This window comes from Sebastes fasciatus, chromosome 2 (genome assembly GCF_043250625.1).
Source record: "Sebastes fasciatus isolate fSebFas1 chromosome 2, fSebFas1.pri, whole genome shotgun sequence".
NCBI classification, from domain to species: Eukaryota; Metazoa; Chordata; class Actinopteri; order Perciformes; family Sebastidae; genus Sebastes; species Sebastes fasciatus.
Window position 1 is genome coordinate 20,468,494 of NC_133796.1, and position 15,384 is coordinate 20,483,877.

The 15,384-nt window shown below is 40.5% G+C and overlaps 1 protein-coding gene across 1 annotated transcript in view; it reads left to right on the forward strand.

Moving 5' to 3' along the window:
• The window catches only part of kiaa1549lb (KIAA1549-like b), an 80,462-nt gene that overhangs the window by 48,237 nt on the left and 16,841 nt on the right, over window positions 1-15,384 (forward strand). The window contains exons 7-13 of the mRNA XM_074613590.1: window positions 884-1,052; window positions 6,904-6,963; window positions 8,452-8,603; window positions 9,092-9,263; window positions 9,791-9,954; window positions 11,042-11,077; window positions 12,663-12,853. Of these exons, the coding sequence (XP_074469691.1) occupies window positions 884-1,052; window positions 6,904-6,963; window positions 8,452-8,603; window positions 9,092-9,263; window positions 9,791-9,954; window positions 11,042-11,077; window positions 12,663-12,853 (944 nt within the window). The remainder of the gene's footprint in view (window positions 1-883; window positions 1,053-6,903; window positions 6,964-8,451; window positions 8,604-9,091; window positions 9,264-9,790; window positions 9,955-11,041; window positions 11,078-12,662; window positions 12,854-15,384) is intronic.

The following is a 15,384-nucleotide window of genomic DNA, read 5'->3' on the forward strand; positions in this document are numbered from 1 at the left end:
ATGTGTCACACTGGTACATTGGCAATGCTGTGATTTGTAACATAATGTCAGTGTTGAAATGTGTGCAGTGTTGTGTTCGGGTGTTCATTGTCGTTAAAGGAACAGTGTAACATTTCGGGGGATCTATTTGCAGGAATGGAATATAATATTCATATCTATGTCTACATTAGTGTATAATTAAACTAAGAATCGTTGTGTTTTCGTTAGCTTAGAAGGAGCCCTTCATATCTACATAGGGAGCTCTCTTCACGGAGTCCACAATGTTGCTCTTGATGCCGCCAAATCATACACACTGTACCTTTAAATGGATCAAAATAATCTGAGAGAGTTTGTTAAATATTGTTTTTAGCATATTAGATCATATGTAACTTCAACAGTTGTGTCCCCTGTTACACATCAGTATTACCATGTGGTTTAGGTTTTTTTGGAAGCTACAAACAGATGCAAACTGTGTGCAATTTGGGTAAAATTGTCCCCCTCAGGCTTTGCCTTTTAAACAAGAGCAGCTTCTGAGATGCAAATTAATTATGTTTAGGGAGGCAATATTTGTATTAATTTTAATGAGCTGCCACATTAAAGTGCACCCTATATTAAAGCTAATTTGAGGGTTATGCATGGATGAAAATATTAATACTCCAATATTTTTGCACTCTTTTATGCCTTGCCAATTTCCCAGCCGTTGTGCTTCTTGATGATTTTCGTATTTGTTGATCCAAGACGACAATCGATTTTTTTTACCTTTGTCACCTCTACTTGTTTTACAAGATTTGTACAAATCTTTTAGATTTGCACATTATAGTAATGTTATCCCGAGCATTTTATGTGGTTATAATTTTGTTTTTCCGTGCCTTTTTCTGACTCTGAGCCTGTACTCTTCTCCTAGATGCTGAGTGTCTCCCAGGCAGCAGGCTCTCCGGCTGTGTCATTGGTCTACACTGTGAGGAATGGGACTGTCTTCCTTAATGGCACCGCTGCCTCAAACCTCCTTGGTCAGCTGTCAGCTGAGCTGGTGGGCTACTTCCTCTTCTATCCACCACTTATGATTGCTGAGCGTAAGTTACAATTTGCATTTAAAGATACGTCCATTAGACAGGAGTAATTCAACAGCCTTACAAGAAGAGACACCAGAAGTAGTTCTCGTGTTCTCTTGGGAACGATTTGTTCTCCAAATACAAATTAGATTCAACAAAAAAAAGTGCTGTGCTTTTACTTGTTTTTTCCTTGTGTTGAAGCTAGGGGTGGGGAAAAAACGTATACAACATAGTATCGCAATGTTTTGCGTGGCAATATTCCATCGATACACGTACGTCAAGTATCAATCTTTTATTATAGAAACTATTAACCTCTTACCAATCCGACGGCCGCTGGATGTTGTAGCAGGCTCGGTCTTAAAGCTAGATTAAAGGTACTGGTATCCTATCAAACTACAAAACCTAAGGAATTGATTGGTACTAACCATGTCATGTTAGCTTGTTGGGAAAAACGCTCCAAAGTGACGCTAAATTTTGGGGAGGAAAAACTGGCATGGCCATTTTCAAAGGGGTCCCTTCAACTCTTGAGATGAACAGAGTGAAAACTGTATCTTATTAGATAAAACAGATGTTGACAAACGGCATAATTTGCAGTTGATAAATGGTAATAAATCCCAATATATCTCATCGCAATACCCAGCATACAGCGAAATGTTTAAAATCTAAGATCATATCGTGACTGAAGTATCGTGATAATATTGTATCGTGGGGCCTCTGGTGATTCCCATCCCTAGTTGAAGCCTACAAGAGGTTCAATATACATTTTTCAGGCTGTGTCTCACAAAGCTTTCTGGTCTCATATCTGTGGACAAAGGAACTGATATATGGATTGATTGTCTATACTACAGTAGTAGAAATCAAGACCACATCCAACCTTAGAAACTGTATTTGATTTAATGTAGTGAAAGTGGTTGTTTTCTCTATCGCCAAAGGTCTATCGAGGCAATGCTAGAACTCAGGAATTCAATCACTAATCCTGACTGACGTCCAGTTTCTCAGTAATTGGATGTTTGTGACTGTTGTACTGCTTTTACGATCACAGTTGTTTTTTAATGATTGAGTCACTTAAAGATAGTTGATGCAAGGACACAACTAAGCCCATGCCTTTCATCTCAGCCTCCTTTGAGGGCATACTCAGCCAAGCGCTCCTTCTTTGTTAGAGTTGTGCTCAGAGAAAAAACAAATGAAAAGTGACAAGGAATCAGCTGGAGTCTAAACAGTAATCCCAATGTGTAGCTTGTTTCCAGTGCGATATGTAAACTGCTCGCTAGAGAGCGATATGGCAGATGCTGAACTCTGAGATATAAATGAGGCATCACTTTTATGGTACTTTATTGATCCCTGAAGGAGAGATTCACTGTTCTGCTTGACCTCTTTCACAATAAATTCAGAATATGGGTTCAGCAAAGGAACTGGGCACCTGCAGCTGGTATAGAGATTTAAGCTCCTTTTACACACACAGTTTCACCCTTGTGTATACCACAACCCAAAGCACATTTTCAAAAGCTTCAAGTGTATTTTCTTCCATTTTAGGCTTCTAACTACAGTGATTTTTTTGTATTAGGCTCTGAGCGCTGCCAAAACAACAGGTGAACTACACTCAGTACTGTGCCTGAATGCATCCTGTGTAGACGCTGACAGAGGACTGAACTGCTGCTCATCTACCGTGCTGATCACGCTACGCTTCATATGTAGACACAGAGTCACAGGTTATCAAGGTTCAAGGATCATTCATTGTCAGGAGGAACGTAAACAGCAGCAACAAAAACACTGGCGAATTCCCTGGGCAGATAATATGTCCGACACCTTAACATTACACATTCAACGCCAGGGAATGAAACATTGACCATCAACTTGGACTCTGTTTGAGCACTAAGCATCAATGATGTAAACACAGAGTCCATCTCCTCTCGTCCCACCGGAGTCCTGCTATCTGTCTTGCGGTCCGTCCGTCAAGTGCAGCTTGATCCGGGATGCCACAATAGAGCCAGGTCTCTGTAAAGATGTGGACAGTCAACAGTCTATTATTTCCTGTTGCTGGGTTAGCCTTAGGCCTTAGCCTAGCTGGGTTGGCTTAGCTCCCATCCCGGCTCTCTTCCCTCTCGGACTCGGGCGGTCAACTCTGCTTTGGGTGATGTTTGGTCCAGCTGGTCTGACTGGATGGTCGGAAGATGCCGTGGGCGGTGGCCGTCTCAAGGTCCGCTGCACTTAATCCAGTCCCCACGCTTCTTTTTCCGATTTTGATGAGTGTATCTCTGTCATATGCCATACGTGCCCCAGTAATAAAGACGAAAAGACAATAAATGAACACAGAAATGTAGCAAAATTGGGACATGGAAGCTACCGGTCTCTGCAGCTACATGCGCTGCCATTGCCATAGCAAGTCAGCCAAAGTTCCGGTTGTCCTGTTGTCTCAGAAAACACTAAGTATAGCCTACGTAGTGTTTCCTGAGGACAACCTGAACTTTGCTGAGGCTGATGGGAATGTCATTAGTTCTGCAGAAAAACATCTCAGGTGAACCCAGAACCATCACAGACTCATTTATATGTGCAAAAGGAGCATCAGTGTTTTGTATTAGGCAATCTCTGCCTTATCAAGCTCAAGGAGGTCTGGCGAATATCTATATAAAGACACTTTTGGTCAAGCAGACTTTGGAAATCCAGAGGCAGCCACTGGATTGGCCCACGCCTGGAAATTAGGTTTCTGTTCAAGCAAGAAATAAGTCTCACTAGCTTAATTTTAATGGTTTCTAACCAGCTGCAGAGCTTGAATTTCTCCAGACTTTGGTCAGTTTGACAAGACATCGCTTTGGCTGTGCAAGATCATGCTCAGGATCATAGCAGAGTCATTGCTTGAGCCAGGAATTAAGCCAGGGGCTTCCCTGTATTACCATCTAGCTGAGCCCAGTGTTGAAAGCACTTTTTTAAAACGTTCCTGTTCCTCCTTTGCTGAGCCCGGTGGGTAAATGGACTATAGATCTCCCCTAACCTCCCAAAGTGTAGCTGTCTGGACCATATTAGCCGGAATTAGAACCAAAGTTTCATGTTCAATCAAGTTCTGTTAAGGCTAGAGTATGTTAGATAATATCTGTGTATCTGGAACAACACTGTTTCCTAATTCAGGGGCTGGTGTACCCTTTGCAGGATGTGAAAGTGAGGCTGAAACTGTGCTTTCCTCCTCAATTAAATGTCTAACCGCACAGAGACCAAAATTAATGGTGTGTTAGTGCGCTCTAATACCCTTCGACCTGGTGTTAGAGATAAATGGACGTCCGGGCTACTTGGAGTGGATTTTTTTTTTTTCCTGGCCTCCATTATTTACCTCCTGCAGTGGCTTTTTCATTGGTCCAGATGTGATGTCTATTTACAGTTGACTGATGACCAGCTGAACCAAATACCTGCATGTAATATTTCCCCACTTCACGAGCTGATGTGGGCAGCCTCAATGCTCCCATTACACTATCGACCAGCCTGCAATGGATTATGGGATACTGAGGGCCACAGAAGATAAAGGTTGCGTCCGAAATTCCATAATAACATGCTATTTAGTACGCCAAACCAGTACATTGTGAACCTTAGTATGAAACCAATAGTACACGAATTGCATACTATTTCTGGTGAAATATTACAGTATGCAAATGCTCGACACTACGGTGGCATAAATATCCCACAATGCAACGTGGTAGTGACGGCAAAGTTCATAAGAGACGTTGACGGACAGCTCTTCATCAATACCGCTTCAATTTAATTATTGTATAAGATTTCACTGCGCTAGGTGTAATATATTTTTTAAAATTAGTTCAGACTTTATGATTCTCACAAATTATTATTTGGTCACGAGGTTGGCATGGGTTACCATAGTTACATGTCTCCAATCAGCAAAGAGGCTTTCAGGAAGTGGCGACATAAATTACTGCTCAGTGCGTCCGAAAATATAATTACTACTATTTATTCACACAAAAGTATGTTGAACAATATTACACATGTTGGGTATGTAGTGCATAATATGCGATTGCAGACCCAGCCACAGATAGATGAATTTGGAGATTGTTTCCTCCAAAACAATTCTAGGGTCGCATCCCTTAAATCCAGTCTCCGAAGGATGCAGCTCCTGAATTGGGATACAACATCAGTGTCACTGAGGCTAGGTAGCAGTTTTGGTTTACAAACGGTTTAAATCAAGATGAATAGGATGATAAGATAGCGAGCGAGCATTAAATTAAAATTCACTTTGTGTTGTGATTGAATTAAGTTAGAAAGTGAAGTTACCCATGGGCAGGATGATTCAGTTTGGGAGCAGAGAAATATTTTAAGAAGGGATTCTAAGAGAACGTAAACTGACACAGAGAAAAATCCATGAAGACAGGAGAGTAAAGGAAAGAATGAGAGAGCGCGTGACCGTGACTTTGCTCTGTTTGTTTTGTAGGCTAGCCATTAGTGATATTACACTGTTCGCAGGAGGTGTGAGCATATGCTGGCAGCGGCTGCCTCCTCACTTCAAAGGCAATTATCGCAGTAAATAATTAACAGTGGGGGATTTTCGTACCACCTTGGGCTCTGCTCCGACAGAAAAGGCCCGGGATCTCACACCACTCCGCAGTGCCTGTTTGTAGCAGCGAGTACGCCGCCGCTCCTGTGGCGCTGGTGTAGGCTGGACGGCTGCGCTCCGCTGTTTTACTCCCGCTCTGCTCTTCAACAATCTCTCTCAGGTGGAATATGAGCGGAGCTGTTTGCAAAATGTCTCTTTTTTAGACCATAACAATCATTGAAAACTATAACCCAAGCGCTGATGCAAAATATGAAATATTGTTTTAATAATAGCTTTCTGTCTATGAATTGGAAGCTTTGTCTCACTTCTTGGAATGACTTATAAATGCTGTACAAATGTATCCCCCAGGCTCTCATCACACAACAGCAGAGGCTCATGGGAAACCTCCTCGCCGACTAATATGATTTAAACTTATAGACAATGTTGGAGTGATTTTGCTGACAGCCCCGCAGCTCTTTCCATTAACAATGCTACTGTAAAACCCTTACTGTTCCTCTCCCCCTGCTCCCCCACCACCCCTCTCTCCTCTCTCCTGTCATGCCTGAGTGTACATTTCTGTAGCGAGCCTGCTTTCACAGGCCAGTGATACAGCATTCACCCAAACACTGCACCAGCCTCCAGCACAAGAGCCTAATCAGGCAGGAAATAGATGTAAAAGAAGACAGAGACAACCAGAGCTCAGGCAGCTGAAATCTCTCCTTGCGTCTGTGTTTGTCTGACATGCAGTAATAATGAGGATTTAAACAGAGTTTTCAACCACAAAAAAACTGTTCCCCTTTTCCACAAGAGAGTTTTTATACATTTGACCCAGGTTTATAAGCACTGCTTCGTCAAATAACAAATGTCTGGCTAGCAGGACCACCACTTGTGGCGTTGAGAACCGCTGCAGAAGTGAAAATGATTGTTCTTGATGATTTTTTTGGCCATTTTTTAGACTGTTAGAAAGGCGGCAGCTCTTTGTTGACATGCATCTTGAAATATGGAAAGGCATATGTCAAAGAAACTGCAGTGTGAAAAGAGGATCATGTTATTCTTTGGATTTAACTTTACTTTCAGTTCGCAATTTTTTTTTTCATCTTGCATCTTCACCTGATGTCTTTTAATCAATTTCACTTTGTTACTATCTGTTCTTATATGATATTCTCTTAATTGGCTACAGTAAAAATCCAACGATTGCATTTTAATATTGAATGAAAAATTCTCTATACAATATAATTCAAAGAAATTAAAATCGTTTTTTGAAGATTGAAGAGTAAATTGAAAGTTTTAAGTCATGAAGACTAATGATCAGGGGGAAATGATTATGTTTTTATGTCCTTGCAGCGCTGGAGTATCACAATCTGAACACCTCCATTGCCACCAGAGACTTCTGGGTTATTACAGGTAGGTAAATCATTGTTTCAAATCTCTTTTTAAGGGGAGACCCAGGCAAAAATGCCATTTTTCATGCACTGTCATGTAACAAGTCATCTTTCAGACTAGTGGAAAGAGCCAGAAATCTCCACTTCAGTAGCACTTACGTACACCAAACTTTCCAGCTTCATTCCTATCTATGTTCTGAAAGTTTGTTCATATATCATTCATAGCCTGATTTCTAGAACATTTTATTCATAAAAACATGGCGAAAATGGATTTTTTTTATGGCTGTTGACAGTATTTTCTGATTTATGGAGTGATAAAAAGAGATATAAAAAATTCCCTCTGTAAAAACCTTTGACTGTAATATGTCAACAAAATTAATTTCTAACCTGACTTTATCCAAGGTTCGGATTTCTGTCCTGGACATTTATGAAAATCTGTGCATATTTGATAAGACAATGCCTCATTTGCATATTTAAACATACAATTTCAGAAAACTTGTAATACAAAAAATAATTGCCCTAATGTAAGTAATCAACTGTAAAAGTTTCATGGGGATATCTATTAGTTAATTTTTTTTACCCTATTCACCTGTAGTGTCTCCCCTTAAACTAAATATTAATAAACCCATCTTGTTCTGGGGGAACTTATGCATGTTATGTTGTATAATGCACACATTGTAATGCTGCAGTGACTTTACTGTCTGCTCATCAATCTCCAATAGTACATATTGTTTCTTTTCTTTCTTCACACCTGAACAGGATGTATGCGAAAGAAATTCATACAGGGCGCTATTTATGGAAACTTAAACACATTATGCATCTGCTTTAAACTGTCTCCTTTTACTGGAGCAGTGAGATGCACATGACTCCTGGATTGTTTTTTGTTTAGTATTTCCATATATTTCCAGCAACGTGAATACATTTCACAGTGTTCAAGGGCACCCGCACTGCTGCTATACCGTACAATGGATGGGCTGTGTGGCTATTAACCGTGCGCTTACTGCAATGAGAGGCCAAGTCAGTTCAAGGTCATCACCTGTATAATGGGATTTACTCACACTGAACAAGATGTACAAGCGTTATTGCTTTTCAACTGTTGATTAAAACGGAACAGATTAAAGCTGCATCAGGTGATGTTTGACCACTAGAGGACAGGACAACGAGCTTCCAGGACGCACAGGCCGTTAGCTTCATCATCAAGTTGTTATGGCCAATAACAACATACATATCCATCAGACACAGAGCAACATGAGCTTCCCATAATGCCCTTACAGTCTGTTGTAGTGCTACTGCTATGTTAGATAACATAGTATAATTGTGTTTTTACAGTAAATGGCGTAAAGATACTGGAATATGTAAACTGTGAGCATACTCAAGAGTGTTATTGTCTCACACATGCACATTTCTAATTTTACCTCCGTCTTTTCTTCCATTGTGCGACTCTCTTACCTCCCCAACAATTTATTTTCTCTCTTAACAACCATCTGGCCATCCTCTTTCTTTCGTCTAGTGATCCAGGATGTGGATAACGCCAGCCTGGAGGGACAGTACCAAAGCTTTGCCAGTCTAATGGAGCAGCGGCTGGCAGAGCTGTTTGTGTTGGCAGGGCAGCAGGGCACTCGTTTCAGACGAGCCACTGCTGTAGGCAGCTACACTGTCCAGGTAAGAAACTGGCACGGCGGCCCACGGGGGAATGCCAGGTCTGTGGAAGAACAAACAGTCTGCGATGCTCAGGGTTAAAGAGTGAACACAGTAAATCATTCTTATTCTGATGTTTTTGCCTGAATGCCCTGGCTTGTTAGTCAGAAGTCCAGAATCCAATAGTTTTGTTGGCTTATTTCTTACAGTATGAATATTTCATGAGATGTACACTTTGATGCTCACTTCATCTGCACACACTTGCATGATTAGTTGTGGTCAGCCCTTTCTAATTAGGGAGCTTCTCAGCTCATCATCTGCTAATTGCTCATCAAAACAAGCCAGAGGTTGAATGTTTTACTAAACAAGTACTCTTTTCTGTCCATGTAGTTTTTCCTCTCATGAGACTCCACGCCTAAATGCATGATTTTACTTTTGTTTTATCCTCTCTGAAATGTACAACGAAACAAGCCATTCAATAACTGATGATATTGACTTCTTTTTCCACTCAGATGGTGAGTATCCGTAGGGTGCCGGTGTTGAAGAATCCAGCCGAGCTGACCTACTACGTCCAGCAAAATGGCATTCCTTTATCGGGCGCGTCAGCTGCCAAGGTCCTGAACACAGTAGATTCTCAGACCATGGCGCTCACCTTGGGCTACTTTGTCCAGCTGCAAGCAGAGCGTAAGCACAGCATCCTTCTAGCACTTGACAAGTAGGCAAATAGACAGAAACAACGACAGACAGGCATGCGAACCAAAACACATGAGTCATGCTGAGTTTAGAAAGAAGAGCTGGTGCCGGGGTGAGGGGAGCTGAAGAAAAGGTTGAGAAAGCTCTTTGCTCTCTAATCTCTCTGAAATGCTCCCGGCAGGACCGTGTTTGTTTGGGCTGCAGTGCTGCTAAGAGAAAGAGAGACGGGGGTAGAGGGGGAGACGGGGAGACGGAGCTGGTCAGGAGAGAAAGAGAGAGGGCATGCTGCATTCGCTTATAGATTGCTGTTGTCTACAATAGCTGAATCAGGCACACTGTATATCAGGTTGAGCTGTACGCAGTGTCACTTAGCGTGGGTGTGATGGATGCTTCTGCATGTTTTAGCAGGAAAAGTGGGCTGTGTGTTATACTTCCAATGGACTAACTGTTATCATGTAGTGTTTAGAGTGCCATGTAATGAAGTGATGATGGTGGTAAAGAAGTGTTTGTTTTTTCAGCTGTGGTCAAGAACCCTCCTAATAACCTTTGGATTATCGCTGCGGTGTTGGCCCCCATCGCCGTAGTAACACTCATTATCATCATCATCACAGCTGTGCTGTGCAGGAAGAATAAAAATGACTTTAAAGCTGACGCCATCGGCAACCTCAATCCCCGAGCTAAGGTATCTGTCTTTCTTTCTGTGCATACGTCTGTCTGTCTGTGTCGAAGTAGGCTGTAGCTGAAACAATTTTGATAATCGATTAATTGTTTCAATCATTTTTCAGGCTTCTCAATTGGGATAATTAATGCTTTTCTCGGTTATATATCATTGTAAACTGAATGTTTTGGGGTTTTAAAGACATTTAAAAGACATCACCTTGCCCCCTGGGAAATAATATTGGGCATTTTCACTAGATATTTTATCAGTGGTAGTAACTACATTTACACAAGTACTGTACTTAAGTGCAATTTTTATGTATTTTTGCTTTACTCGAGTATTTGAATTTTATGCTACTTTATACTCCTACTCTACTACATTTCAGAGGGAAATATTGTACTTTTACTCCACTACATTTATCTGACAGCTTTAGTTACTTTGCAGATTACGGTTTTACAAACAAAACATAGGATCAGTTTATAAAATATGATACTGTGCTACAGATGAAACTATCCAACAGTACATGAAGTAGTTCAAATGTGCTCAACCTCCACCAGCTGTCACATTAAAATGCTGCTTACGTATTGAACCATCAGTAATAATATTCCAATAATATGATATATTATGATATAAACTCTCTGAAAGGGACAATTCTGCCCAACAAATACTTTAAGTATATTTCGATGCTAATACTTTTTTACTTTTAATACTTGTAACAGAGTATTTCTACACTCTGGTATTTGTACTTTTACTTAAGTAAATGATCTGACTACTTATTCCACCACTGTTTTTTATGAACAAAATATTAATTGAGAAACTAATCAGCAGATTAATCAATGAAAATGATCATTAGTTGCAGCCCTACAGTTGGTGTTTGTGACTTTATAGCCACAGACTGTGGTTCAGTATGTGTCAGTGAGTGATGAGGATCTGCAATGATCAATCTGCGAGTGACTTGTTTACAGAATTTTATGTTTTTCTTGTTGTATTCTGTATTATCTGCATAATGCCATCTACATGACCTGTATTAAAGCACCGAGAGAATCTTGAGCACCACACACACACACACCTACACACACACACTGTTAAAATCATTTTCTCTTGTTTTCAGATGGCGTATCGGAGAGATGTGGGCTATTATCACCAGGTATCTGCCTCTCTGTATTTCCTCTCATTACCGATCTGTGTTTTCATCTTCAGGGCTTAACTGTGCCAACAGTGGGATTTGAACGGGATTCTGGGCAGACATCACCTATGATATATTTCAATAAATCCTGCTGTGCTGATGAAAACTAAGGAGTAACAATGGGATTTTGCTGGATGAAAGGCTGGTATGGCCTATTCTTCTTATAGCGGTCTCCAGATGGCAAATTTGAAAGACTAAGCTTTACAGAGAATGGTTATAATGGAGATTGTTTTTTTAAGCAGAATGAGTGTGTGTGTGTACTGACACTTGTCTGTTTTGTGTAGAGAAGATTGAAAACAGTTTGAAAAAACACTTTTGTATCAAGGGTGTCATCACCTCCTTGTCTGTTGTTTTTTCTGCCCAGGGGTTCTCTTCACTGTTATACGCCATTTGTAGATGAATGGAAATGCAGAGTTTAACACTCAGCACATCCTTTATTTATGGAATTTCATTTGAGAGAAAGTAATAAAATCTTCTATATTAAACTGTGAAAGCTACTTCAGTGCTACTTTCAGAGCAGTTATTACCACACCATATCTAAAGTCCTGCAAAGTCTCATCAAGTCAAAAAAAACACCAAAAAGCTTCATTCAATCAGATATGAAATACAATTGGGTTGCTTCAAACAAACCTTCATATTCTAGGCGAGTATATAGCCGCTTCTTTCTAATAAGTAATGTAAAAGCTATGGAAATATTCTTAAAATGCTCAAAGATAGAGTGACTCCTAAAAATGTAAATGAGGCTCTTGCACTGCCTGCTCTGTATTACATTCACTGTCTGTAAGCCAAACACTTTCATCACACACCCTTGTTAGAGTTTCCACTTGTGAGACCATCTACAGTAGCACTTTTAGTTAGTGAGAAATGGATCCAAAGTAAATCTTTACTCTCTCTATATGTGTGTGGGGGCTATAGAAAGAGATTGGATGCATGTTCCTCAGCCGTGAGAGCATCACATATTGATTTTGCACCACGGCTTGGCCGCATCGAGGCAGTGATGCGTGTCTGACAATTTATGACACTGCAATGAGAGTAGACCTAAATATTTCAGTGTATATGTGTGTGTATTAGTGTGTGAGTGTGAACTCTCTTGGCTCTTACCTTCACTATAAACATGTTGACATCCAGTGTTTTGGCCATGAATCCTCTTCCTTCGCCCTCTCATCCTCTAACATTTAACTTCACTACTATATTTCTGTGAGAGTCTGCAGATCTCATCATGTCACCGCCCACCGCGAGTCATTTATTTGACAAGAATTTGGATGAAGATGAAAAAGAGCCTCGGTTGAATCTGTGCTTATCTATTTCAAGGCGAAGCAGCGCAGTAATCCCAGTTCTGTTCCCTAAGTCCTCTGGACATCTATTAAAAAGATACACTTTTGAGCTATTTTGAGCTACGTGACACTTCTGGTTGGCTCATGTACATCTCTTTGTTTCTCCTATCAACGATTAATTTATGTCACAACATGTATGTGAATAGAAATCAGTCTTACTTAAAACTGTCCCTTTTGTCTTTCTCTATTTTCACTCAACACCTGTCCATCAGCCAGTCCAGGGTTTCGACTATGCCAAGCAACACCTGGGCCAACAGGGAGGAGACGAGGAGACCCTGCCTGCCAGTCAGGATACCCTGGTGATGTCCCTAAAAATTCGGGACACACCACTCTCACTAGAAAAAGCCCTGCAGCAAGACGGAACCGCCAACAAGAAAAGCCTCAGCTCTGACAAACACAAGAGGTATCATCATATCTACATACATTCAACTCCTCATGTTGTAATCTGTATCAACAAAACTTTTTGACAATTTTTATATTTTCAGGGACAAAAGACTTAGACCTGCAGTAGGGGGAACGTTTTTGGCATCATTGGGCAAAAATTCAATAATAACCTTTCAGCATATTGTAATTCAAGTGTTTTGAGAGATAACTAGACTTCTGCACCTCCTCATGGCTCTGTTTTCAGGCTTTAAAATATCTAGCCCGTGACGGTAGACTTTGGCATATCACAGGTCATATCAGAGAGCGCGTTTCTAATGAGCGTTCCTATTGGCTGTGCTCCGGCTGGTGAGCAGTGTTTGGTATTTCTTCAACTGATCTCAACATGTCTGCCTGGCCACAAACGTTCTCATTTTACAGCTAAACAGTACACTACAAGATGTTTCTGAAAACACTTGAGGCCAGAAATAGGCATTACAGTAACATAATATTGATTCATATTTGATCAGCGCTGCCTAATTTGACCATTTGGTCTGAGTTTGCGAGTGATTCACAGCCGGCTCTCATAGACGGCAGCTGGCCGGCAGACTCCAGCTCGGCTCTGATTGGTTGTTTTCCTCCGGTCTGTGAATCCCAGAATATTAGTTTGGGAAACACTGATATAGATGATGTTGGGCTTGAAAATGTTACTATGAGTAACTGGATGAAGGTGAAGCAATACCTTATTGATATTCAGGCTAACACAGGATGTGATTTATTTTATTGTGGCGGTAAGATTGAACACTGTGCAGGGGTATTATTTATAATAATTATAAGATCAGATTCATTTAAAAGTCTATTTACAAAGCATTTTAGATTAATCGCCGTCTTCTTTACAAAGCTATCAAGGACACAAACACCATTAAAACACAAGGAGACGATTTAGATAGATGTATGCATTTGTCTACAGATTTGTGTGTGTGTGTGTGTGTGTGTGTGTGTGTGCACTTGTGCAAATGGGCATAGTGATGGATATGAAATAGCCTGTGACAGCTGCATTCAAAGCCGCACCCAAAAGAACATTTAAAACATTGTTTTAATTTATTAGAAAACTTGTGTTTTAATTTCATACTTGACTTTGGAGAAGGGCAGTTAAAGTGTCCAAAGTTAGCGTACTGAAGTGCATTTAAGGGTCAAAATGAAATTTGAATTCTCCTCACTTTTTGTGTAAGACAAAATATATACTATAGTAATATTGCAGCTATTGTGCATGATTAGGATAATTGGACATATCTGTGGAAACAGCATCCAAGGTTGACTGACATCTACCGGCGTTGCTAAGGGACGCGCTGTCTCCTTGTAAAACTGTCCATCCTATGAACATTGATACAAGATTTTTTTTCTCTCTTTAACCGGTCCACGCAGCATTAGCTATCATCTATTAGCGACTTAAGCCAACATTCAACAACTAGGAGGACCTGTTGTCAAGTTTGTATTCCACACTTGGAAAGACGAAGTTAGTTATCATGTCTTGCTAACATTTGCAAGGATGAAGAGCTGCACAAAGTGCTAACTAGGATGCTGCAGACATCTTTTCCATAATTTTCTAATCAGAGGCCTGTACTACGAAGTGAGTTCAACATACCCAGGGTAGGCCTATCTTCTCGTTATCTGGCTTAACTAACACTAACAAACGAGATCCCGCTAAGCGGTCCTACGAAGGTGGTTTTCAACTCGGTAAATCAACTCAGGGTTTCTCGATCTGGCTATGAACGCGTTCACATGAAAGGGGCGGTGTTTGCAGAATATGACCAATCACAAACACGGACAAGTCTACTGTCAGCAGAGCGGCATATTTTACAAACCATGAACAAACTATAATATTACAAAAATACAAAGAAGTTAAACACATAATCCAGACTAAAACTGACATAGTTGAAGCTGTCAGATGCAGGAAGGACAGCTGTCAAAAGAAAAAATCTCTGATGTGTGAATGCATAAATTAACAGACTTATTAACTTGACAGAATACTCAAAAGTCAGATATGTTCGTCTAGATGGGGCAGGGATATTATAAAAAGCTTTCGGAATATAATAGATGAATAGATTACACTTCATTATGCCCTTTGGTAATCTCAGTAAACATGTTAGAAGGAAACATATTGCTTCCTCAAACAGATAATAGTCAGCTGAAGACATATTTAAAGGTTTCTCTTTCAACTGATGCTGGAGGCAAGAATCCTCCCAAAGGGTAGTACATATGCTTACATTATATGTGTGTGCATTCTGTCAGAAAGCTCGTGGGTCGCATAGAGAAAGGCAGGACGATAAAACACAAAGGTCCCTCCAGCCCTATTGTCTGTCCTCATTCCACCCTGATGCTGAGTGATAGGCGGTCATTAACAGATTTCTCTGTGGGTAGGTGAAATTGACCCTTTTCCTCATCTGACAGTCAGTAGCGCTGTTTCGGAAATTAATTGCCATGTTAAATCATGCTAAATTATTTAATCAAGGAATGCAAAAGGGCGTCATTTTTCAAAGCCGTGCAGGATAATGAGATCAAATGAAATGTATG